The sequence below is a fragment of the Mus musculus genome, chromosome 17 (genome assembly GCF_000001635.26).
Source record: "Mus musculus strain C57BL/6J chromosome 17, GRCm38.p6 C57BL/6J".
NCBI lineage: Eukaryota > Metazoa > Chordata > Mammalia > Rodentia > Muridae > Mus > Mus musculus.
In genome coordinates, this window is record NC_000083.6 from 17,178,841 (window position 1) to 17,206,564 (window position 27,724).

General features: G+C 38.4%; 1 protein-coding gene across 2 annotated transcripts; it reads left to right on the top strand.

Moving 5' to 3' along the window:
• Positions 1-70: 70 nt before the first annotated feature.
• Gm38396 (predicted gene, 38396) lies at positions 71-27,557 on the top strand. 2 transcript variants are annotated; one of them, XM_030249939.1, is made up of 4 exons: positions 71-159; positions 23,855-23,981; positions 24,224-24,284; positions 25,578-27,557. In XM_030249939.1, the coding sequence occupies exons 2-4, from the start codon at positions 23,948-23,950 to the stop codon at positions 27,262-27,264; spliced, it is 1,782 nt and encodes a 593-aa protein (XP_030105799.1). In that variant the 5' UTR covers positions 71-159; positions 23,855-23,947; the 3' UTR covers positions 27,265-27,557. The 2 variants fall into 2 exon arrangements, with proteins under 2 accessions (XP_030105799.1, NP_001344917.1); NM_001357988.1 differs by lacking the exon at positions 71-159 and adding an exon at positions 465-611 and having other exon boundaries at positions 25,578-27,383.
• The last annotated feature ends 167 nt before the right edge of the window (positions 27,558-27,724 follow it).

Below are 27,724 nucleotides of genomic sequence, written 5' to 3' on the forward strand. Positions count from 1 at the left end.
TTTTTCACTCCACTGCAACTTTAGTAATATGCTTCATTCCACTAGCAATAAGAGGAAGTGCCTTCAGAGGGCAGTGGACTCACAGGCAAGAATTTGAGTCCTTGCTCTTGAGAACAAGGTCACAGCCCACAAAGGGGAGGAGCAGGCAGCCAATCAGAGGTGAGCTGGAGAGATGGGGCGGCAAAGGCTGGGGTGTAGGCTATCGGAAACCTGGGACAATTGCTACCAAAATACAAATCTCTGGTGATCTGGAATAGATGTGGGTCTAGATTGGAAGCCTGTGCACTGAACCACTATTCCGAGTTGCGTTTGCACCCTCTCAACCTGAGAGAGTTGCTCCCTGTCACTCAAGATTTACTAGCCAATCACAGCATCAAGTAGCATCTGCCAGTCATAAGAGGAGGGTGGTTTTTCCGGAATGCATTTTCCTGTTTCCCTGTGGGATCTGCCAGTCATAAGAGGAGGGTGTTTCTTCCGGAATCCTTTTCGCTGGTTTCCTGTAATTAAGCAGGCTTAAGTGATTTGTCCTGTGTGCTGCTGGGTACTGTGAAGGAAGCTCAGGCAAGTTCTGAAAGTGCGACATGATGAGGATATTGTCACTTCCCACAGAGGTGAGGAGCGGGATCGGGTGTGCTGGGTCCTACGGAAGGCTGGGTCGGAACCAGCAGCTACATGCAGACACCTGCGAGTTGCCTCGTGGTTTTAGCCGCTTCTGGACCCAACGGTGGCTCTTGCATAACTTAACTATCTGGGCTGAATATTCACAAAACCTTTCGAGCAGGGTCCTGTGTATAGAAACACCCTTAGCAGGATGCCAAAGTCAGACAGGCTAAGTTTCTTTCGTGTATTCTACAAGTTGTTCTCTTGGCCTTTAGCATTGAGCTCTGTACAAGGCGATAAGAATGGATCAATTCGCATTCTTCTACGTGCTAACCGCCAATTGAGCCAGAACCATTTGTTGAAGATGCTGTCCTCTTTCCACTGGATGGTTTGAGCTCCTTTGTCAAAGATCAAGTGAGCATAGATGTGTGAGTTTATTTCTGGGTCTTAAATTCAGCTCCATTGATCTGACTGTCACTGTACCAGTAACATGCAGGGGGTTGTTTGTTTGTTTGTTTGTTTGTTTTTGTTTTGTTTTATCACAATTGCTCTGTACTACAGCTTGAGTTTCAGAATGGTGATTCCAACAAAGGTTCTTTTATTGTTGAGATAGTTTTTGATATCCTAGGATTTTTGTTATTCCAGATTTATTTGCAAATTGCCCTTTCTAATTCTGTGAAGAATTGAGTTCCAATTTTGATGGGGATTGCTGTGTATCTGTAGATTGCTTTCAGCAAGATAGTCACTTTTACTATACTAATCCTGCCAATCCATGAGCATGGGAGACCTTTCCATCTCCTGAGATCTTCTTTGATTTCTTTCTTCAAAGCCTTGAAGTTCTTATACAGATCTTTCACTTCCATAGTTAGAGTCACACCAAGGTATTTTATATTATTTGTGACTATTGTGAAGGGTGTTGTTTCCCTATTTCTTTCTCATCCTGTTTATCATTTCTGTAGAGAAAGGCCTCTGATTTATTTGAGTTCATTTTATATCCAGCTACTGCACTGAAGTTGTTTATCAGGTTTAGAAGTTCTCTGGTAGAATTTTTAGGGTCACTTATAGATACTATCATATCCTCTGCAAAAAATGATATTTTGACTCTTTCTTTTCCAATTTGTATCCCCTTGATCTTCTTTGTTGTGGAATTGCTCTGGCTAGGACTTCAATAGTTATGGAGAAAGTATGCCGCCTTGTCTAGTCCCTGATTTTAGTAGGATTGCTTTAAGTTTCTCTCCATTTAATTTAATGTTGGCTACTGGTTTGCTGTATTTGCCTACGAGGTAATGGCCTGCTCTTGTTGAAGGACACTGTACCTATTCATACTTTCAATAATATCTATCTTTTAAAGAAGTCAATTCTTGATAACACTTTTTAAGTTTTATTTTCTTAGAATTTCTCTGAACATCTAGATTTTTTTTTTCTCTTTAGTGTTTCTGGAGATTTAAGTATTTTATCCGTTTTCTCAACTGCTATGATTATTTGTTTCTCTTTAGAGGAATTTCTTCCATAGCCCAGGCTTGCCTTTTGCTATGTAATTTCTTTGAACACCTAATCCTGCTTCTGCTGTCCAATGCCTGAAGAGAATCATATAAATTCTTCCAGGATGAGCCCTGACTGGTCAATGAGGGAAAAAGACAGAGAGATATGAATGAAGGAATGAATGATCTCCTACCTCCACCACTTTCTAGGGGAAATTATAGATCAAGAGGGACATTGGTAACAATTGATTTCACTGACCAACTTTGATAATGGTGTATTCACAGCAACCAAAGGGAGTGGGAAGAACGATGGAGGGAGCTTTCTTTGAAAATACCTTCTATTATCAGTGAATACTGATGTTATCAATGTTAGATGATCAACAAAAGTCCAAACTTGAAAATTTACGTGGTTCATAGAATGAGACGATCAAGAATTTAGATAAGGAAATGAATTAATTTTTAGACACTAAATATCTGTAGGTACGTGAATTCAACCAACACTTAAGTGCTTGACAAATTTCTGTGTCTATGACTAGTAGGAATTTTACTATCCCAATTTTACAGTGTGCATTGGGAGAGAAATGTATGAGTAATACCTGGTTCGTCTAATACTTGGATAACTTTTCAATCATAAAGCCAATTTCAGCTTTTAAAAATAAATTTTGATATTATAATTAAATCCTTTAGGTTTATCCTTTCTCACTGTTGTTAAGTCTTATGGCCCAGCACAAATGGCTTAGGTGCCTATTTAACAAATCAAAGCAGGCCAGAATGTCAGTTTCTCCCCAAATCCCCCAGTTACCCTTTACAGTGTATGCCTAACAAAGCACACCCTGGATCTTAGGGATTGGCATATACATCTCCCTGCTCCCCTTCCTTATGTAATCCACCCAAATTTGTTAGAATATCTTTTTCATCTATCATTTACCCACCTCATCACTTTGTCTGGTTTTCCTCTCCTCTCCTTCCTCTCTTCACATGGCTTTGGTTCCACTTGACTCTGGTCACTCTCTAAGATGTTCCTTTCTCTAACTCCACTCTCCCATGTATCAGCAATAAACTTTCTGTTCCACCATGTCTAGGAACAGCCATGTTCCTTTCCTTTTTATTTCCTTTTCCTTTCACCTCCTGTTAACCACTCCTTGTTTTCACATTTATGGCCACATCTACCTTCAATTGTTGCAACATTTTTAATTTCATTTCTTTTGAATATTTAATTTGATTTGATTTTAATTTTTTGAATTTAATTGAATTACCAGCCACATGGTTGTGTTTCATGGAAATTAAATTCCAGGCCATATACGGAGTTTTGAGTTTCAGGGGTTTTTCAGGTGTGCGTGGTGCTTGGCACAAAGCAGACATTAAATTGTTCTTTACCATTGTTTTGCATGTGGGCTTCAGTTGTTGTCCTGAAATTACAAAGAAGTATGAGTGGCTGCAGAGACATACAAACACTTTTGCTCATCTGAATTCACAAAGAGAGCTGTAAAATATTGAGCTGCTCTATTTGGAGGATAGATCAGTAGTATCTTTTTTTTTTTTCCAGTTTTTAAAATCTGGTTGAAACACCACTAAACATGGTACAAGTGGAAAAAAATCTCTTATGAAGTCCTCTGAATGAAAATTGTGAAAAGTTCCTGAAGAGACAGAAACCGCTCCATCTCCAAGGGAGAATACTCAGCGTAACTGTGGCTTCATAGAATGAATTGGTTGTGTTCCTTCTGTTTCTACTTTGTGAACTAGATTGAAGAGTATTGGTAGTATGTCTTCGTTGAAGGTCTGATAGAATTCTGCACTAAAACCTGTCCTGGGCGTTTTGTTTGTTTGTTTGTTTAGGAGACTTTAAATGACTGCATGTATTTCTTTAGGGGCTTAAGGGACTGTTTCATGATTTATCTGATCCTGATTTAACTTTGGTTTTTATTATCTGTCTAAAAACTTGTCCATTACATCCGGATTTTCCAGTTTTGTGTAAGATATGGTTTTAGTAGTAGAATCTGAATAATTTTTTTGAATTTCTTCAGTTTCTGTTGTTATATCTCCATTTTCATTTCTGATTTTGTTAATTTGGACACTGTCTCTGTGCCCTCTAGTTTGTGTGGCTAAGGGTTTACCTATCTTGTTCATTTTCTCAAAGAACCAGCTTCTTTGAACCAGTTTTGTTGATTACTTGCATAGTTCCTTTTCTTTCTGTTTGGTTTATTCCAGCCCCGATTTTGATTATTTCCTGTCTACTTCTCTTGGGTTTATTTCCTTCTTTTTGTTCTAGAATTTTCAGGTGTACTGTTAAAATGCTAGTGTATGCTCTCTCCAGTTTGTTTTTGGAGGCACTCGGAGCTGAGTTTTCCTCTTAGCATTGCTTTCATTGTGTCACCTAAGTTTTGGTATGGTGTGCCTTCATTTTCATTAAATTCTCCAAAGTTTTTAATTTCTTTTTTTTTTCCTTAGCCAAATTATCATTAAATAGGGAATTGTTCAGCTTTCATGTTTATGTCAGCTTTCTGGTGTTTTTTATTACTACTGAAGACCACCCTTAGTCCTTGGTGATCTGACAGGATGCATGGAATTATTTCAGTCTTGTATCTTTTGAGGACTGTTTTGTGACTGATTCTATGGTCAATTTTGGTGATGATACAATGAGGTACTGAGAAGAAGGTATTTTCTTTTGTTTTAGGATGAAATCTTCTATAGCTATCTATTAAATCCACTTGGTCCATAACTTCTCTTTGTTTCAGTGTGTCTGTTTATTTTGTGTTTTCATGATTAGTTCACTGATAAGAGTGCAGTTTTGACTTCTCCCACTATTATTGTTGATGTGCAACGTGTGCGGAGGCTTAGTTGTGTGTGTAGAGGCTTAGTAGCGTTTCTTTTATATATGTGGTTGCCCTTGCATTTGGAGGGTAGATATTCAGACTAGAGAGTTCCTCTTGGTAGATTTTCCCTTTCAGCAATATGAAGTGTCCTTCCTCATCCTTTTTAGATAACTTTTGATTGAAAGTTGCTTTTATTCGATATTAGAATGGCTACCCCAGCTTGTTTCTTGGGACCATTTGCTTGGAAAATTGTTTTCCAGCACTTTTTTTCTGAGGTAAGTAGCTTTCTTTGACACTAAGGTGAGTTTCGTGTTTGCACCAAAATGTTGGGTCCTGTTTATGCATCCAGTCTGTTATCCTATATCTTTTTATTAGGGAATTGAGCCCATTGATGTTAAGATATAGTAAGGAGTAGTGATTGCTGCTCCCTGTTATTTTTGATACTATTTTTATGTTTCTGTGGCTATTTTCTATTTTGCTTGTTGAAAGATTACTTTGTTGCTTTTTCTAGGGTGTAGTTTCCCTCCTTGATTTATATTTTCCATCTGTTATCCTTTGTAAGGCTGGCTTTGTGGCAAGATATGGTGTAAATTTGTTTTTTTCAAGGAATATCTTGGTTTCTCCATCTATGGTAGTTGATGGTGAAGGGCAAAGCAGGGAGATGGGGTATGGTATAAGGGGCTTTTAGTAGGGGGGGAAAATGGGGAAAGGGGGTAACACTTGAGATGTAAATTAAGAAAATATCCAATAAAAAATGTCCTCTATTATCATCATGAGAAGTGATTTTAAACCTAAACCTTGCTTTTCCAGTGTGATGGGGTATCCAGGACTTGCTATGCTGGGGGAGCTGGGTGCAGATGATGCCAGATAGCCTTAGTTTCTGTGGCTTATGTTCTTGTTCTTGCCTCTCTCCATCTGATTATCTCTATTGCTACTTGCACTCACTGTCTCTGACTGGAGCCTGTCTCTCCTGTTTTGTAGTTGTGTCAGAACTCAGAGTCCAGCTCTGTCTGTGATCCTGAGATCCTGGGTGTAAGAGCTCCTGGGAGTCAAGATGCCTTTGGGATCCTGAAATCCTGGTGTGACCAAGTTTTGCCATCCTGTGATTCTATTATCCTATAATCCTGGGTGTGTTAGAGCACCTGGGAGTGCAGCTTCCTCTAGGTGTTGTGGGATTGGGTGCACAGCTAGCAGCCAGGTCTGCTCAGGGACTGGCTCAGACTAAAAAAAGACTTAATGTATTATATAGTGAATGTATCATCAATACTCTGTAACATTAAAGATGATTTTTTGATTGTTTGTTTTTATTTTTTCATTTTTTGGTTTTTTGATACACAGTTTTGTGTGTGTGTGTGTACCCTAGCTGTCCTGGAACGCACTCTGAAGACCAGCTTGCCTGGAAGTCAGAAATCTGCCTGCCTCTGCCTCCCAAGTGCTGGAATTAAAGGCTTGCACCACCACTGCCTGGCCATAAAGATGTATTTTTCATTTGAACATTAATTCAACATTAGGTTTTCTTAAAGGGAAGCAAGAATATTTTAGAATTTAGTGAGCAGTTACCTTTGTAATTCCACTATTCCAACTATTGAAAAATAACACAAGAAAATGACATGAGTAAGTTTTATGTTATATGTTTTGTGTGTGTGTGTGTGTGTGTGTGTGTGTGTGTGTGTGTGTGTGTGAGTGTGTGTGTGTGTGTGTATTTCTCACTTTGAGGTGGGCAAAACTTTGATTTCCTGCATTAAGTTAGGACCTAGGAATGTGCTTGTCATGAACTCCTGCATAATGTTCATCTTGTACCCAAACAGAATGAGAACTGTATCTGTCAAAATAATGCTTCCCTTGTCTCCATTTTATGCTTTGTTTATTGTTGTTTCCCTTCTTCCATGAATTTTCACTTAGGAAATGTTGGACTCATTTAATTGGAACTAGATTCTTCTCTCATACAGTGTACCAAGGCCACTGTTTTCCTCCCTTCACTCCATTCACTTACCCTCTCCCTCTTCTATCCTCCTCCTCCATAGATCCCCTCCCCTTTTTCTGTTCTCTCAAAACAAGATAGAAAAGCCATGATGAAAGCTCTCCTTTTGAGCTTGGACATGGCAAGCAAATGGGAAGAAAAGGGGGTCAAGACCAAGCAAAAGAAGCAGAGATACACCTGCTCCCAGCGAGAGAAATTATTCAAATGCCCATGCTAATAGCCACGACATAGAGGAATAAGGCCTAGCTAACACACATGCCAGCCCCATTTTTGCCTAATAAGTCCATGTGAGGATTCCTAGAAATCCAGACAGTGTAAGCCGTGGGTTTCCTCTGATGTCCAGCTCCTCTAGTTAATCCAAATATTGGCTAGCCACTCAAAAAAGTTTGTCACAACCTTAACTCAGAACATATTCAGGCTGGAGAGATTTCAGTTTGAAGGTTTTGTAGCTTTTATTATGTCTAAGATTTTCTTTTTGTGGCCGGGGAGTACCCTCTCTCCATAGAGAGACTAGAACATATTTTCAGCTCTTTTTTCGAACATAGGGGTGAAAGACCCAAGCCTTTACACACTTGATTTTCAGTTTGATTTGGCTGTGTCAAAGTTGTCTTCAAGAATGAGTCCCTGAGGTGAGTTTTCAGTGAGTAATTTTCCCCCCTAAAGTCAGCATGAGATCCTTAGAGGCCTCTTTGGCCAACACCTCAAGGAAATGCAAACCTTTCATCACAGTGCTGGCTATAAAGATGGCCAGTTCAGAAACTCCTTTAGTCGTGGTCAATAGGATCGCCCTCATTGTTTCCTGAAGGTTTTCAGTACACTGGGTTCCTATACTAACCTGGAAAGTCCCCATAATTCCAGCTCTTTCTTCTTGCATCTCCTGCTCTCTTCCTACATTCCCATCTAAATGATCCCTCCCACTTCTTTTCACATTCACCCCAATCTTACCATGGAGTCTGTTCCTTTTCCCCTTCCCAGAAAGGTGCATGCAGGGTCTGTAGAAAGTAGCAGCTGAGTGATAGTCCATGGTGTAAATGTACCTTTTTTTTTATCCATTCTTCAGCTGTGGGACATATAATCTTGTTTTTAGTATCTGGCTAGTACAAATAAATCTATCAACAGAGTTGATCAAGTCTATTGTCGATGGAGAAACTTTTGCATGTATGCCTGTCTTAGGTGTTTATTGCTGTGAAGAGACACAATGACCAAGGCAGCTCTTTTTTAGATTTTTATTTATTTATTATATGTAAGTACACTGTAGCTGTCTTCAGACACTCCAGAAGAGGGCGTCAGATCTTGTTACTGATGGTTGTGAGCCACCACGCAGTTGCTGGGATTTGAACCTAGGACCTTCAGATGCAGTCAGTACTCTTAACCATTGAGCCTTCTCTCCAGTCTGCCAAGGCAGCTCTTATAAGGACAACATTTAATTGAGGCTGGCTTACAGATTCAGAGATTCTCTCTGTCATCATCAAGGCAGGAGCACCAGCGTCCTCGAAGGCATGGTGCAGGAGGACATGAGAGTACCTACATCTTCCTCTGAAGGCTCCTAGGAGAAGATTGTCTCCAAGGCAGCTAGCATAAGGATTTTAAAGCCCAAGCCAGAAAGTGGCACACCTGCTCCAACAAGGCCACACCTACTCCAACAATGCCACACCTCCTTATAAGGCCACTTTCTGAGCCAAGAATATGCAAACCACCACAATGACCAAGAGAGTGGTATATCTGGGTATTGAGGTAGATGGATTCCCCTTTTTCTGACAACCATGATATTGATTTACATAGTGTCTGTTTTAGTTTGCAGTCTCTCATAAGCTGTAGAGGTATATTCTCTGTAATGTGAACAGTCACTTCTGTTATTGATCTTAACTATTCTGACATGTTTAATGACATAAAAGGTTTCCTTTCCATTTCTATAATGTTGAATACTTGTTTCTAAGCCATTGAAGATTCATCTGTTGAGAAGTCTCAGTTTATATATGAACCCTGATCTTTATCTGCTTTCGTTTGTTTTTATTTTTAGACTATCTAGATTCTTGAGGTCTGTATATATTTTTGTATATTATGTCTCATATTTTTCTCTTATATAACACTATGAGATATGGATATGGCAAAAATCTTTTCCCATTTTGTAGACTGTCTCTTGTCCCACTGACTGGATTTTTGCCTTCCAGAAACATCACAGTTGCATGATGTCCAATTTACTAATTACTGATCTTATTGCCTGAGCTATTCGTGTTCTTCCCATAAGAACAGTAATGTGTCTCCTGTGACCGTGCACTCAAGGCCATTGCCCGCTTTTTCTTCTATCAGGGCCTGTGTGTCTGGTTTTAAGTGGACTTCTATTTTGTTCAGGATAAAGAATATAGATTTGTTTGCACATTCTTCTGCATGTAGAGCATTTTATAGTTTAACAAGCACCACTTGTTGAAGGTGCTGTGGGGTTTTTGGTATGTTTTGTTTGTTTCTTTTTTTATTCTTGTTGGCTTTTTTGTATGTTTCTTGATTCCTTAGCAATCACCAGGTGTGTGTATGTCATAGGAATTATATCTGTGTCTATACCTCTATTCCATTAATCAACTGTCTATTTGTGTCCCAATAAATTGCACGGTTTTTTGTTTTTTTGTTTTTTTTGAGACAGAGTTTCTCTGTGTATCCCTGGCTGTCCTGGAACATACTATGTAGACCAGGCTGGCCTCCAACTGAGAAATCTGCCTGCCTCTGCCTTCCAAGTGCTGGGATTAAAGGCATGCGCCACCAACTACTTGGCTATATTGCAGGTATTTTATTGTAATAGATGGCTTTGGCTCTCCAGGGTTTTTGTCCTGGGAGCTAGAAACTATCCTTTCAAGGTCTATTACAAGCTACTCTTTTAATTTTGAAGGGGATTTTATGGAATTTGTAGAATACTTTTGGCAAGATGGCTATTAATCATACTAATCTACGAGCATGAGAGATTTTCCCATCCTCCTATATCTGCTTCAGTTTTTTCACATAGTTGAACTTTTTTATTATTTTTTATTTTATTTTTGTTTGATTGTTTGTTTGTTTTGCTCTAGACAGGGTTTATCTGTCCAGTCCTGGCTGTCCTGGAACTCACGCTGTAGAACAGGCTGGCCTCGATCTCAGAAATCCACTTGCCTATGCCCCCTAAAGCACTGGAATTAAAGGCGTGTGCCACCACTGCCTGGCATAGTTGAACTTTTTATCATGCATGTACTTCAGTTCCTGTTTTAAAGTGGTTACTGGTTAGTTCATATTGTTGTTCCACCTGTAGGGTTCTAGATCCCTTTAGCTCCTTGGGTACTTTCTCTAGCTCCTCATTTGGGCGCCCTGTGATCCATCCAATAGCTGACTGTGAGCCTCCACTTCTGTGTTTGCTAGGTGCCAGCATAGTCTCACAAGAGACAGCTATATCAGGGTCCTTTCAGCAAAATCTTGCTAGTATATGCAATGGTGTCAGTGTTTGAAGGCTGATTATGGGATGGATCCCCGGGTATGGCAGTCTCTAGATGGTCCATCTTTTCGTCTCAGCTCCAAACTTTGTCTCTGTAGCTCCTTGCATGGGTATTTTGTTCCCAATTCTAAGAATCTCCTTTATTTATTTAGGGGAGATATTTATTTCCTCCTTAAGATCCTTTATCATTTCCATGAATTGGGAATTTTAGATCATAATCTTGCTTTTCAGATGGGCTAGGGTATCCAGCATTTACTGTATTGGGAGAATTGGGTTGTGATGTTGCCGAGTACCATTGGTTTCTGTAACTTATGTTCTTGTGTTTGCCTCACACCATCCTGTTATCTCTGTTGTTATGTGACATTGCTGCCTCTGACTGGTGCTTGTCCCTCCTTAGAACCTGGTTATGTTGGGCCTCCTTGGTTCACGCAGTATCTCGGTGTGGGAGGGGGGTCTGGAGCACCTGATCTGTGAGCCTGGCTGTGGCAGACATCCTGGGAGACAAGCTGACTCTGGGTCTAGGCGGAGTTAGTGTCCTGGTGCTGTTCCAGGGCACTGTTTCAGACTAGAAGTGTGTATCTCTGGCAGGGTGGGAGTTACTGTGTCTTCTGGGGCCCAGGATGGGGATCCCAGTTAGGTCAGGTGTGGAAGACTCAGCTGTGAGTCTGGTAATGTCAGAACTTCTGGGAGTCATGCTGTGAGATGTATGCATGGGAGGGAAGGGGGTGCTGGAGCACACAGTCTTATGTCACTGTTTCTAATGGGTGTTTTCTGTACTTGTGAAAATGATTGTGTGTATGTGTGTGTGAGTATGAGTGTGCACACAGGCATGCAAGATCATGCCCTTTCAAGAATTCCACATATATAAAAGTAAAACGTGAAAAGTAAAATTTCCAGAGCATTTGAGAATGCTCCCTGCTTTTACTGAAGACCCAAATTAAATATCTAGCATACAAATCATTTGACATCTGTCTTTAGAGTATGGTATCCAACTCTTCTGGCTTTCTGTGACACTGAGATTTGGTAGTTACCTGTGAAAAATAACCATCAATTAAGAGGTGGAGTCCATGTAGGTGAAGCAAATAATACTGTTTTGGATAGCCCATAAGACCTAAATACTCCACACAATTTATTATCAATATAAAATCTTCAGACCAGCCAACACCCAAGTATTTGGAGGTCTTGGTGTACTCTTGAGGATCAAGAACACAGGGCATTTAAAGGCCTTGTCCTCGCATCATACTTAACAGCTTCTTGGAGATGACACATACAATTTTATAATAGCTAAGTAATTATGAAAACCTTACCGTAGAATGTTACAATTAATTTTGATGTTTATACATTGAATTTGCCATCAAGTGTATCAAATTCTAGTTAAATCTGAAATTACCTCCACAACTGGAGAAATCATTGAATGGACCTGCCATTTCAAAGACTTATGAATTAGTCCATATGCTCTCATCAACATTCAATTGTGTGTAATGTTATGTAAAGGAAAGCTTTTATGTCTGGCTTTAAATGAAATGCAGAGTAAATCCTTTGTGTTTGGATGAGTGAAATGTTTTGGTGAAGCATTTGCTTAATCAGTAAGTTTGGTTTAATAAGTATAGGCTGAGAAATGGTTTTGAGACTGTTTGAACTTTGAGGAAATATTGTCTCGGTAGAAATACACACTTGGTTATAGGTGGAACTTGCACAGAATTTGTTTCTAAGACTCTCGTGGGCAATCCTGAAGTTCTCACTTTTGGTTTTGCCTTGAGACTTTTGTGGCTTGTGTGTTCTCACAGACAGAAAGGGCAATAAAACTTTAGCAGTTTGAACTTTCCCAGCTCCAAGTAACCTTGTATAATATTTGAAAAAAAGGACTGAGTCAGCTAGCTGGGTGTCAATGTTTCCAAGGAGGATGAACCTCTCTGCACCTTTGGCAAAATGAAGGCTTAGCAATTTGTTGAGCTCCCTTCTCCACTACTGGCACCTAAAATCAACAATTGTGAATCAAGGCAGGCCTATAGCTATGGAGCTAACATGATTTGGACAGTGATGCCAGTCATGTGGTCCACAATAGGCCTTTCTTTTATGTAGTTTATTTTCCCAATGTCTTAGGAACTTTTGTGATTTGCTTCTATATTACTTTGTAGAATGGCATAAAAATATCATTCTTACTAACACAGACCCCTGTACACTTCACCATCTGAAATTGTTTGTATAAATCATCTTTCATTGCTTACAGTGTTCTCAATTGTGTTTTGAGGGTTACATATCCCTTGGAAAATACTGCACATATATATTGAAATAAAAGTAGACCCTGTATCAAAAGATAAACAAGTAAATCTACATGTCCTCTCCCTAAAAAAAAACGATGTACTCTTGTAAAATTTGGAAGTTTGCCACCATTGTTATTAGAGCAAATGGGGTGTGTATTATAAATTCATGTCAAAGTTTATGTTATTTGAACTGGTGGATTTATTTTTCAGTTCAAGTAATAAATCAACATTTGTTCTAGTGTGAGAGGTGCTCTGTGCACCTTCCATACACTGACTTATTTTGAAAGCATCAAGATCTATTCTATGATATAAGATAGGAAATAATATTTTTGAAGTAATGATTAAAAATGTATTTTATAAAAGCTATATATACATTAAATTAATATTCTACATCATTAGGTATGATACAATGACTAGAATATGTGATACAGCCATTGAGAATGATATTGTACAAATAATTTCAGGTTGCATTGTATTTGAAATAAATTTCTAAAGAAAGTAGCTAATTTCTCTCAATTATATTGGATCTGAGAGAGAATTAACATTACAGTGGTTACATTGAAACAGGTTGATATAGTTATATGTTATCAGTCATCTTGCATTCATAAAGATATTTTGCTTTATATCATTAAGAATAATTAATTTTTATTCATTACCACAACTTGAATTTCCTATACCACTAACCATATTAAATTCACATTTACATGTATTACACATATCGCAAGATAGACAGAAATCCCACTTTCCATATTGCCTAGTGTGAGCCTTTGACAACTTTTAAGACTCTCTCAATCAAAGCTATTAGCCTTTGTGGTATATATGTTATAATTCAGTGTTCTACGTTTCTAAATATAGGACAAATCTTGCTGGTGGGTTTTCATGATTATTTCTCCATGGAAAAATTATATTGTGGAGAATGTACTGTGAAACTCAATTCTCAACATGTTGGCAGTTTCTGCTTTTGATGAGAACACAAGAACATGATGTAATTGAAATATACAAAGTTTGAGTTATATTGACCTTTCTGATACTATCCATAGGACTGTTCTAAAATACTCCTATTAGTAATTTCATTATATATTTTATTAGCACTGTTATTCATGGAATATATAAATTTCATCATGCCATCCTAATAGTCAGAGCTTCATGATCAGAAGGCAGAAAGAAATTAAAGAAGGCATTGGAATAATACTTTTACTGTGGATTGAGACAAAGAATGAATAAATTTGAAATTGAAAACAATCTTTACTATTGTCTCAAGAACATACTATAATGTCAATCCTATATTGGCTACAAAATGTATGATCATTTCACACAGAAGAGAATATCTTGTTCTTCAAAAATACTATCAATGATTTTTGTCTTGAACATGAGAGATAGTAGTGAAGACTGTCATACATTCTTTACATGCTTAAAGTTTCTCCTCAGTATGGATTTTGAGGTGAATTTGAATATGTGAGGTATTGGTAAAATACTTTGTACATTCTTTTAACTTGTATTTTTTTTTCTATATGGATTCCAGTATATACTGAAGACCAGCTGAGATATTGATACTCAGGCACAAGTACTGAAGCACTACTGGATTTTTCAAATTCTCATTGATTTACACCTCTGTTTGGATTAATTGGCCCACAGCATGAGACCCACTCTAATAAATCCATTTTCAATACTTATAAAGTAAATGATTAAAATGAATAAATAAATAAATGATAAAAATATGGTTGAAAAAAAGAAGAAAAACATAAGACTTAAGATGCAGGTATAGACCGGGCGTGGTGGCATATACCTTTAATCCCAGCACTTGGAAGGCGGAGGCAGTCAGATTTCTGAGTTCAAGGCCAGCCTGGTCTACAAAGTGAGTTCCAGGACAGCCTAGGCTATACAGAAAAAAACCTGTCTCAAAACAACAACAACAACCAAAATATGCAGGTATAGATAAAGATAAACAGAAAGGAACACACAAAAATAAAAATTAATAGGTTGATCAGAAGAGTTGAAGAAGACTATGAATATTTGGACTGGATATCCTGCTGCTGTCACTCAGCAGGAATGTGATGACTTCTGTAATAGCTTCAGGAATAATTGGAAGTCCAGTCAACAGTCAAGATACATATTGAGTAAACGAGGGGTATGCAATGCATGAGTCGTAGTAGGAGTGTCCACATTTAGAGTAGCATGTCATGAAGGTAAAGCTTCCACTATGAAGAATTTAAACTTTTATTTTCACAACTAGTAATAAATATGAATACATACTTGTATCATTTCTCGCAATTTTGTGACAAATATAATCTACTTTGACAGATTTTCAGTCCTTCAGGAATACAAATTAATCTTCCAAATCCTCACAGTCCATATCTCCAGGTCAATAGTATAAAAATATTAGTAATGCTAACATTCACACACACACACACACACACACACACACACATATATATACATACACACACATATATATATACACACACATATATTTATATATATACACATATATATATATATATAATGAATAAATTTGGAATTATGTATTGTGAGTATAATCAAGGACACTGCAAAACCACTGAATTTGATTGCTCTGTGATTGCAAAAAGATATGTATATACATATTTCTCAGGCTGTCTCTCTTGGATACAAAAATGGCAAAACTTGAGGAAAGCCTTGGAAGATTTGAGGGGGTAAATTTGCAGTGGGAGTGAGTGTAGAAGTGGGAATAGTGTGGGAGATAGGGTGGTATTCCTGTGGCTCAGAAAGCCTGGGGTCTCATGTGGGTTATATGGTATATGTTACAGGTATGTGTTCATATGTGGTAATAGACCAGGCTCAGCTTCAGAGATGATCTGAGAGAAAGGGTGTCTGTCACTTGTGAAAAGAAAAAGCATGGATCCAAAGTGGATGACATTTATTTTTCTGGATAAGGATTTTCCTTCTCTAATGTTTCTGTGCTGCTCTGTGGATCGCTGGAGATTTCCTTGTCTATATTCTGCCCGATTGCTATTCTGAGAGACCTCTATGTCTATATCCTGCTTTCTTGATTCATTTTCTCTCTCTCTCTCTCTCTCTCTCTCCCCGTCTCCCTCTCTCCCTCTCTTCCTCTCTCCCCCTCTCCCCCTCTGCCTCTCTCCCTACCCCCCCCCCCTTTCTCTGTGTGTGTATGCATGTGTACTCATTCTTCTAGCAATTTTCTCTTCGGTTTAAACATTTCTCTGGTAAGCTCATCTCCAACAGAATACAAGTACAGTTTTGTTTTGTTTGTTTGTTTTATTTTACCTATCAATCTACTCATTTACTCCAGGTTTTAGGTTTTTTTTTAATCTTAGGAATCAGCATTCCATGACCCCAAGCCTTTGATTCTTAGGAGACTCAGGTGTACATTTTTTCTTAGCATTGCAAAATAACTCAAAGCTCTGTCTGCCTTTGTTAAACACAGATGATAGGCTAGTTGGGTGTGACCCTGCCCTGAATTTATCATTTCCAGCAAGCCAGAGGGTAACCTTGCTGTGTCCTAGTTTGATCCTGAACTCAGGAACCTGTCTTGTCTTCCTAAGCTTAAGCAATCAAACAAACAAGCAAACAAATAGATGTAACTTTCTAACAAGTTGGCTCATAGTGTATTGCTTTTGTTCATTCAGAATTGTGAAGACTCTCACATAGTTCATATTGAATCATTACTTTTTCATAGTTGAGAAAATATATATTCAATCTCATGTATAGAGGGTTCTTTCCCTTAAATGCTGTCCTGAAGGTCCTAATATTTACCATTTTGCAGACATAGACACACCCTTAACTCCTGGACTCCAGCTGTTTCTAATTATCATGGAGTCATTAACCTTAACACTGAGGACATTCCTTGCAGGATTGTGAAATATGTACCTTATTGCCCACAGCACCCCTCAACACTCTAGGAAGCTGATACCAGGCCTATCTGCCAGTTGCAGAAACTATGTCACTCAGTCTCATTAGCTCCAAGCAAGGCTTGATCTTCCATTGCAGAAGTTAATCTCAGACATTTGCCACCTCCTTTGGTTGCATACATTCTCATGGCCATTTGGCTATCTGTCCTCTCCCTCCCTAAACCTTATCCTGAACCCTCCTAATTTCCTCCTTTGTCTCCTCTCCCACCCAGTTCCTTTGATCCACCTGCCAAGCATAACTATTTGATTCTACATTCTAAGTGAGATTGAAGTGTCCTCACTTGTGCATTATATGTTCTTTACCTCTTTTGTGCCTGTGGAGTATAAACTGTGTATCCTGCATTTTATGGCTAATATCCACTTATAAATGAGTACAAACCATGCATGTCCTTTTGCAATTGGGTTACCACAGTCAAGATAATACTTTCAACATCCATCCACTTGCCTGTAAAATTATTGATGTCTTTACTTATAATAGATGATTAGTATTCTGTTGCCTAGGTGTAACACATTTACTTCATCCACACTTTATTTGAAGAACACCTAGGTTGTTCCAGTTTCTGGTTATTACGAAGAAAGCTGTTATGAACATAGTTCTGAAAGACCCACAACATGAGGACCTCCCCCCCCCCCCCATGTTCTGACTCAGGAGAGGCGGCACCCCAAATCACTTATGAGAAATGGTCTTGATGCAATCTTCAAGAGGACTTTTATTCCAAGAGCTCTCTGAGACCCACAGTTGTACACCATGGAGGCGTAGAAGACCATGGGCCCCAAGTAGCTGGAAGAGGGGTTATTTAAAGGAAGAAACCACAACTCAAGTGGGTGGGAAGGGCGTTGTTGGAAAATACCAAAAATACCAGTTAAGAGTCACAAGGAAGTCACAAGGAATACCTGCTAATTATGCAGTTATTTCTCAAGACAGTTTCTATGAGCCTCTAACAATAGCACATTTGCATAGCGGGTTCCATGAATGGTCTGGGCGGACCTTTTTGAACAAGTACTCCTTGAACCCAGGAAGCAGGTGGGTGGAGGAATGTCAGTATCTGTTTAATGATTAGCATACCTTGGAGCATTGAGTCACAAAGGTCACATTCTCAAGCCTGGGCCTAAAGGCCTAGTTTTCTTTTTTTTATATATTACACTTTTTCAGTCTTTGTGGAATGTTGAAGCCTCTTTTGGGTGTATGATCAGGGGTTGGGCATATAGCTGGCTCCTGAGGTAGAACTATTCCCAGTTTTCTGAATCTGGATTTCCAAATTGCTCGTATGAGTTTTCCCTCCCACCTAAGATGGAGGACTGTTCCCCTTCTTCCACATTCTTCCCAGCTTATGGTATACCTTGAATTTTTGATATTAGTCATTTTGATGGGTGTAAAAGTTGTTTTGATTTCCATTTTCCTGATGTCTAAGGACTTTGAACAATTTTTTAGTTTCATTTCAGCCATTCAAGACTTCTCTGTTGTTGATTCTCTGTTTAGCTCTTTTGTGAATCGGGTTTGTTGGGTTCTTGGTGTTTAACTTCTCATGTCTTTTATGAATTTTGTATAGTAACCCTGTGTAGGATGTAGAGTTGGTGAATATCTTTCCCAATCTGTCTGCTGCCTTTTTGTTTTATTGACAGTGCCCTTTGCTTTTCAGATGCTTTGCAATTTCCTGAGGTTCCATTTATTGTTGAGACTAGAGCATGAGCCTTTGGTGTTATACTCAGAATATTGTCTCCTGTTCAAATAGTTCAAGTCTTTTTCCTGTAAGACTCTGGGGAGCCTTAGCTTACCAGGGACCCCCTGAGTGAACCATGTGGAGCCAGGATCGATGCAAAAAGCAATAGGATTTTATTGTTACAGTGCATTGGGGTCTTCAGAGACCCAAAGAAGAGGCAGCGACCCCCAGCACAGATTTGGCGGGTTTTGTATATGGTTTCCAGGGGCAGAATAGAAGAACATCAGTGACTAGGCACAATATGATTGACTGAACAGTGCACCCTTAAACTGATTAGTCTTTAGGAAATGAGGTGAAAAGGACTTCCCTTGTCTGAGGTGGCCAATGGTACATCCTGTGGAATGTGTCCCCACCCACAGGTCTGTTCCCTCCCTGTGGTCTGAAAAATGGTACCTAGCCTCTCCCTTCCTGAGGCGCATGTGCTTCATGACCTTCCCAAAGTTCCTGAGCTGACCTTTTCATTCCTACTTTCTATTCTATGAGATTCATTGCATCCAGTTTTATGTTGAGGTCCTTGATCCACTCAGACTTGAATTCTGTGCAGAGTGATAAATATGAATCTATTTTCATTTTTACACATGCAGATATCCAGTTAGACCAGTACCATTTCTTGAAGATGTCCTCTTTTTTCCATTGTTTGCTTTTCTTTCCTTATCAAAAAATCAAATTGGTTTGTTTGTAGGTCTTTGGGTCGATTCCATTGGTCCACATATCTGTTTTTGTACCAATATCATGCAGTTTTCATCGCTATTGCTTGAGCAATAGTGCAGCTTAAGTTGAGGGATGGTGATTCCTATTGAAGTTCTTTTGCTGTTTAAGATTGCTTTGACTTTCCTTGTTTTGTCTTGTTTTGTTGATTTGTTTTGTTTTCCCCCTATTGAGAATTTCTCTTTCAATATTTGTAAAAAAAAAAAAAAAGTTGTGTTAGAATGTTAATGGGGTTACACTGAACCTGTAGATTGCACTTGGTAACTTGCATATTTTCAATATATTAATCCTACCTATCCAATGCTTGGCAGTGAATATCTCCATCTCTCATTCAGTTGCTGGTAGAGCCTCTCAGAGAACACCCATGCTAAGCTCCTGTCTGCAGGCATAGCATAGCATCAGTAATACTGTTAGGGTTTGATGACCACCCAAGAGATGGATCCCAAGTTGGGCCAGAAAATATTCAGCCATTAGTTCGTGCTATGCTCCATTTTTATCCCCACATTCTTTTTAGAAAGGAACAATTTTGAACGGAAAATTTTGAATGTGAGGGCCTCCACTGGGGTGGAGGTGGTCTCCTCAGGTTCCTTACTCCCCCTATTGCACTTTTGAGTAAGGTTACCCCATTGTATCCTCAGAGCCTCCCCTTAGAGTTTCTACTCTAAGGGAATTCTTGTCAGTCTTTGGTATATCAAATATCAGTGCCTTGTAGTAACAAAGCTAGCTCCTAAATAATTGAAACTGGACCATTATACTCATTTATTAATCAAGCTTTAAGGGAACGATAAGCAAGCAGTTTTCTTCTATTTTCATCTTCTGAGTTATTCTGACCAATTCCCAGTCAAAACTGTGATATTGCATTTTTTCACTGATCTGTGTCTCTCGGCTAGGGGTGTTTTCTCCTTCTGAATTTTTTTCAATAAACCTATTAAGTCCATAACTAAGTAGGTGATAGACTAATGCAAGACCTCCTCTAAACAAAACATGGAGAAGGATAATGGGAGTGGGGATTCAGTCTGGAGACAGTTCTGGAATCATCAGGAGAAAACACGCCTAGCCTAGAGACACAGATCAGTGCAAAGTGAGTTCTAGGACAGCCAGGGCTATACAGAGAAACCCTGTCTCAAAAAAAAAAAAAAAAAAAAAAAAAGGGAAGAAAAGGAAAAAAAATTGATATTATAGTTAAATCCTTTAGGCTTATCCTTTCTCACTGTTGTTATGTTTCAAGGCTTAGTTGCCTATTTAACAAATCATAGCAGGCCAGTTTGTCAGTTTCTCCCCAAATCCCCCAGTCTCTACCTTTTATAGTATATGGCTCACATAACCTACCCTGGATCCCAGGGATTGGTCTGCAACTCTCCCTGCTCCCCTTTCTTATGTAATCCACCCAAATTTGTTAGAATATCTTTTTTTTTCTTTTTTTTAGATTTATTTATTTATTATATATAAGTACACTGTAGCGGTCTTCAGACATTCCAGAAGAGGGTGTCAGATCTTGTTACAGATGGTTGTGAGCCACCATATGGTTGCTGGGATTTGAACTCCGGACCTTCAGAAGAGCAGTCGGGTGCTCTTACCCACTGAGCCATCTCACCAGCCCCTAGAATATCTTTTTCATCTGTCATTTACCCACTTCATCTCTTAGTCTTGTTTTCCTCTCCTCTCCTTCCTCTCTTCACATAGCTTAGGTTCCACTTGATTCTGGTCACTCTCTAAGATGTGTCTTTCTCTTAACTCTGCTCTCCCATGTATCAGCAATAAACTTTCTATTCCACCATGTCTAGGAATAGCCATGTTCCTTTCCTTTTTATTTCCCTTTCCTTTCACCTCCCAGTAACCATTCCTTGTTTTCACATTTATGGCCACGTCTACCTTCAATTGTTGCAACATTTTTAATTTCATTTCTTTTGAATATTAAATTTGATTTGATTTTAATTTTTTGAATTTAATTGAATTACCAGCAACATGGTTGTGTTTCATGGAAATTAAATTCCAAAGCACATAGGGAGTTTTTAGGGTTGTTTGTTTGTTTCAGACAGGGTTTCTTGGTATAGTGCTGGCTGTCCTAGAACTCACTTTGTATACCAGGCTGGCCTAGAACTCAGAAATCTGCCTGCCTCTGCCTCTGCCTCTGCTGCCTCTGCTTCTGCCTCTGCTGCCTCTGCCGCCTCTGCCTGTCTGCCTCTCTCTCTGCCTCGCTGCCTCTGCCTCTCGGCCTCTGCCTCTTCCGCCTCTGCTGCCTCTCTGCCTCTGCAGCCTCTCTCTCTGCCTCTCTGCCTCTGCCTCTGCTGCCTCTCTGCCTCTGGTGCCTCTCTGCCTCTCTGCCTCTGCCTCTGCCTCGTGCTGGGATTATAGGTGTGCGCTACTACTGCCCAGCTGAGTTTTGAGTTTTAGAGGTTTTTCAGGTGTGCATGGTTCTTGGCACTAAGCAGACATTAAATTGTTCTTCATTGTTTTTTGTGGGGACTGCAGTTGTTATCCTGAAATAAATCATAATGAACTGAGTGTCTGCAGAGACATATAAACCATTTTGATCACATGAATTCTCAAAGAGATCTGTAGAGCATTAGACCTTTCTGTTTGGAGGAGAGATTAGTAGCATCTTTTTTTTTTTTTCAGTTTTTAAAATTTATTTGGAACATTAAACATGATAGAAGTAGGAAGTAGAAAAAAATCTCTACCTTGTTCATGCGAAGATCATGTGCCCCGGTACAGCGCAATGCCAGAGCCAGGAAGGGGGAGTGGGTGGATTGTGGAGCACGGTGTAGGGAGGGTATAGTAGGGGGCTTTGGAGATAGCGTCTGAAATGTAAATGAAGAAAATAGCTAATAAAAAAAAGTGCCTTAAACAACAAAAAAAAGAAATAAAGAAAGAAAGATAGAAAAAAAGAAAGAAAGAAAGAAGTCTCTTATGAATCCTCTATGAAAAGAAATTGTGAAAAGTTCCTGATTACACAGAAACCACTCCATCTCTAAGGGGGAGTACTCAGTGTAACTGTGGCCTCCTAGAATAAACTGGGTTGTGTTCCTTCTGTTTCTAGTTTGTGGAATAGTTTGAAGAGTATTGGTATTCTTCTTTGTAGATCTAATAGAATTCTACATTAAAACCATCTTGTTCTGGGCTTTATTATTATTATTTTCTGGTTGGGAGACTCATATATTATTGATATTAATATTAACATATATATTTACCAGATATACCAAACAGCACACCACTCCAAGGGGTTCCACATGAGAGAGGATTATTGTGTACAAAGCGGGCAGCAAGGCAAGTAGAGGGGTAGAAAAGAAAGAGAGTGAGGAGAGGGTGATCTCCTAATTTATATGGAAAATGACATCACACAAGTAAGGGTGGGAGGTGAGCCGAGTGGGTTCTGAGATTGAGGTTGTTGGCTTGGCAACACAGGACATGGGTCACATCTTTAGCACCTAGGTTTGGAATGTCCGGGTGCTAACAGAGACTTTTAATGACTGGTTGTATTTCTTTAGGGGGATATACGACTGTTTAGAAGGTTTATCTAATTCTGATTTAACTTTGGTATTGGTAACTGTCTAGAAAACCGTCCATTTCATCTACATTTCCTCAACTTTTGTTGAGTATAGTGTTTTGTAATAGGATCTGATATTTTTCTTCAGTATCTGTTGTCTCATGTGGGTTTTATGGTATATGTTACAGGTATGTGTTCATAGGTGCCAAAAGACCAGGCTGGGCTTACAGAGATGTTCTGAGAGAAGGGGTATCTGGGTGTGGTCATTTTTACTATGTTAATCCTATCTATCCAGTGCTTGCCTGTGAGTATCTGCAACTGTCTCATTCAGCTATTGGTAGAGCCTCTCAGAGAACACCCATGCTAAGCTCATGTCTGCAGTTACAACATAGCATCAGTAATAAAGTTAGGGTTTGGTGACCACCCAGGGGATGGATTCCAAGTTGGGTCAGTCAATGTTGAGCCATTTGTTCATGCTCAGCTCCATGATTGTCCCCACATTCCTTTTAGTAAGGAACAACTTTGAGGTGAAAATGTTGGATGTGAGAGCCTCCACTGGGGCCCTGTCCATGTACTGGAGGTGGTCTCTTCAGATTCTATATTCACTCTGTTACACATTTGACTAAGGTTACCCACATTTGGGCCTCAGAGCCTCCCCTTAGAGTTTCTACTCTAAGGGAATTCTTGTCAGGCATTGGTATGCCAAATGTCAGTGCCTGTAGTAACAAAGCTAGCTCCTAAATAATTGAAACTGGACCATTATATTTATTTATTTATCAAGTTTTCAGGGAACAATAACTAAGCAGATTTCTTCTATTTACATCTTCTAAGTTAATCTGACCTATTTTTAGTCAAAAATCCAATCATACTTGCATTTTTTTCACCGATCTTTGTCTCTAGGCTAGAGGTGGTTTGATTCTTTAATTATTTTTTTTGTTTTTTTTTGTTTTGTTTTATTTTGTTTTTGGTAAGGGATACTGTATCATAGTATACAACTCTGACTATCCTAGAACTCATTGCCTATACCAAGCTGGCAGCAAGAACAATGAGATATTTGTGCCTCTGTATCCTCAGTGCTGTAATTAAATGCATTCACGAATCTAAGCATCTTGTTCATTACTTTTGTAATGAGAATATTTCATACAATATCTCTGTGTGCTTACTACTATTGATCTTTTTGCTTGTCTCTTTATGTGCATTCATTGGCATTTGTCCTCCAAGACTTTCTCCAACTCAAAGGGTGAAGAAATGACAGATGAGAACTCATTATTTGGTTTCCTTCAAAAATGACTTGGTGATCATGAATACATTATATCTTCTGTGTCAGGAAACAAGTGGGCGAACTCCCAACATTATTTGAAAATATTGTCAATGAAATGTACATGTCTAATATTTCATTCTCATGCTACTTTTGTACATATATGTGGGATGTTTTAGAACGCAGTGACGTACAATGATGTACTGGTGAGCTTTACTCAGGAAGAATGGGCTTTGCTGGATCCTTCCCAGAAGAGTCTCTACAAAGATGTGATGCTCGAAACCTATAGGAACCTCACTGCCATAGGTAAGATTGTGAATGTTGTTTCTCCTTTTGAAAGAGGGGGCAACTGTATTTTAGTTGTGTGGTAGTATGTGTGGTTGCTTGTTTTTCTTTTTGTTATTGATGTACATCTACACTTTTATTTGAGAAGGAGGAAGAATGATGAGAATAAATTAGCCTTGTTTGTGAGGATCACTGAAGATAGTTTCTTAAATTTTGCCTGAATTCCACAAATATATCATGTATTTCCTTGTACTGTCTTCTAGGCTATAACTGGGAAGAAGATAATATTGAAGAAGATTGTGAAAATTCTGGAAGACCCACTAGGTAATTTTCTTGTGCATGCTGATCCAAATATGCCTTTGAAGAAATCTTAGTTTGTTCTTGAAGTTTTAGTTAAAATCAGGGGTGTAAATAAGCACAGTTTTATGGATACTGATTATTAAATACTCACAAAAAGGACAACTCAGTGTCAGGTATTTGATTGTGTTTGCAAGGCTTTCCTTTAAGACAGAAAACACGGAAACACTGCCTTAACAGACAGTACCTTATCAAGCACAGCCCCATTCATTCTATGGTGTAGATCTGCCAGTCTGTTTAGTCTCATGCCACTCAGCTAGTATAAAAACTGTACACACTGAGTATGAAATCAGTTTATATCCAAAACTGTCTGATATGCAAACAGTCCATAGTATACTGATGTTACTCATATACTTGTGGCAAGGTTGCTTCTATTATTGAGTGTGGAAGTTCATGGAAGTGAAAAAGTTTGTTGTGAAACCTTAATCTGAATGCCACATGTCTAGGAGGAACAAAAATTAAAACTAAGTGAATACAAGGTATATATATTTTGTTATTCTTCCTTATGTAGTTGTATTATATAGGACAGATATATCTGTTTATTTGTCTGTATATCTGTCTATGTGTCTGTCTTTCTAATCTGTCTATCATCTATTCATTGAACATAAATGATATAATACTCTGCCTAAGGCATTTTGACATAAAACCTATATAGCTCGCTCAGGACAATTACAAGATTGGTTAATTTTCCCAACATAGAATAAATTTGTTGAAAATTATTAAGGCGTACAATTAATTGAATTCACAACTTCTTTGTGAATACATCAAAAACCTCAGACTGCAGAAAATCCCTATGAGTATTAGTAATGTAGAAATGTTCTGTTTCTCTGTTTAACTTCCAAAATGTTGTATGGCTCTTATTATAGGAAAATTCATGAATCCAATCATTGTGGTAAAGCTGTGAATGCTTGCACATTTTATCATATATATGAAAAACCTCATAAAGGAAAAGATATTTTAACTTTGAGCCATGTAATAAATGTTCTTTCCATCACAGGTACTTTTAAAGATGTAAATAATAACCATAATGAATCAAACCAACATGGATAAAAACACCATGACAGAACCTTATTATATCTGATTCCTCTTTACAGTTAGAATAGATTGTTAACCTAATTCATACAGATGAATGATTCATTGGTATAATAAATGGGGTAAAACTTATACATTTACCAATTGCATACACAGTCTTAAATAAAATCTTACTATAGAGAAACACTCTGAAAATATCTAATGTGTTAAACTCTATTTATATCACAGGCATCTTCAAAGGGATGGACCAAGTAATACTGGAGAGAAACCCTTTGAATGTATTCAATATGATGGAGCCTTTGCAAGAAACCATCATCATCAGTTATATAAGAGCACTGGATCTTTCATGTCTTATACTGATCATCAAATACATGGAAGAGAACACACTGAAGAAAAAGTCTATGATGGTAACCAATGTGGTAAAACCTTTTCATGTCACACCCATTTTGAAATCCGTAAAGGAACATATACTGGAGAAAAACCCTATGAATGTAATCAATGTGGGAAAACCTTTGCAGGTCACAGCAATCTTCAAATCCATAAAAGAACACATACTGGAGAGAAACCCTATGAATGTAAACAATGTGGCAAAGCCTTTGCATGTCACAGTACTCTTCGAAATCATAAAAGAACACATACTGGAGAGAAACCCTATGAATGTATCCAGTGTGGCAAAACCTTTGCACAATTTGGTCATCTTCAATGTCATGAAATAACACATAATGCAGAGAAACCCTATGAATGTAAACAATGTGGCAAAGCATATACACGACACAGCAATCTTCAAAGACATAAAAGAACACATACTGGAGAGAAACTCTATGAATGTAAACAATGTGGTAAAGCCTTTACATGTCACAAATATCTTCAAATCCATGAAAGGAGCCATACTGGAGAGAAACCCTATGAATGTAAACAATGTGGCAAAGCCTTTACATGTCACAGTACTCTTCAAGTCCATAAAAGAACACATACTGGAGAGAAACCCTATCAGTGTAATCAATGTGACAAAGCCTTTGCCTGTCACAGATATCTTCAAATCCATAGAAGAACGCATACTGGAGAGAAACCCTATGAATGTAATCAATGTGGCAAAGCCTTTGCATGTCACAGTACACTTCGAAAGCATAAAATAACACATACTGGAGAGAAACCCTATGAATGTAACCAATGTGGCAAAGCCTTTGCACAATTTGCTCATCTTCAATGTCATGAAATAACACATACTGAAGAGAAACCCTATGAATGTAAACAATGTGGCAAAGCCTTTGCAGGACACAGCTATCTTCAAATCCATAAAAGAACACATAGTGGAGAAAAACCGTATGAATGTAATCAATGTGGCAAAGCCTTTGAAGGTCACAGTACTCTTCGAAATCATAAAAGAATACATACTGGAGAAAAACCCTATGAATGTAACCAGTGTGGCAAAACCTTTACACAAGTGTGTAATCTTCAATGTCATCAAAGAATACATACTGGAGAGAAACCCTATGAATGTAAACAATGTGGCAAAGCCTTTGCATGTCACAGCTATCTTCAAATCCATAAAAGAACCCATACTGGAGAGAAACCCTATGAATGTAAACAATGTGGCAAAGCCTTTGCATTTCACAGTACTCTTCAAGTCCATAAAAGAACACATACCGGAGAGAAACCCTATGAATGTAACCAATGTGGCAAAGCCTTTGTATGTCACAGCTATCTTCAAATCCATAAAAGAACCCATACTGGAGAGAAACCCTGTGTATGTAAACAATGTGGCAAAGCATTTGCATGTCACAGTACTCTACGAAATCATAAAAGAACACATACTGGAGAGAAACCCTATGAATGTAACCAGTGTGGTAAAACCTTTGCACGACACAGTCAGCTTCAAACACATAAAAGAATACATATTGAAGAGAAACCCTGATAATGCAGTGAATGTGGTAAAGTTGTTGTTATAGTGGTCTGAAAAGGACTTTGAAGAACAAATTCTTGTGAGAACTATGTAAATGTAATCAATCTAATAAAGCCATTTGTTAACAGTCACCTTCTAAGGGATGCAACATAGTTTATGGGAATATAGTGGGTGGGTGTGTCTGATTCTTTTGCCTACTCTCAAGATGGTTCTTGTCTTAATTATTTGCTTTGCTAGGTTTGATATGAGGGTTTGTGCCTATTTTTATTAAAATATGGTATGCCTTGTTCATTTGATATCCCCAAGTATGCTGCTCTTTTTTCAGGGGAAATGGTAGAATATATGGGTGTGATGTTAGTTTGGGAGGGATATAGAGAAGTGGAGGGATGTGTACTGTGGTCCAGATATAAAGTGGGAGATGAGAACAAGGTAAAAAAAAAATACAAAGAATGTAACTGTACATATTTACACA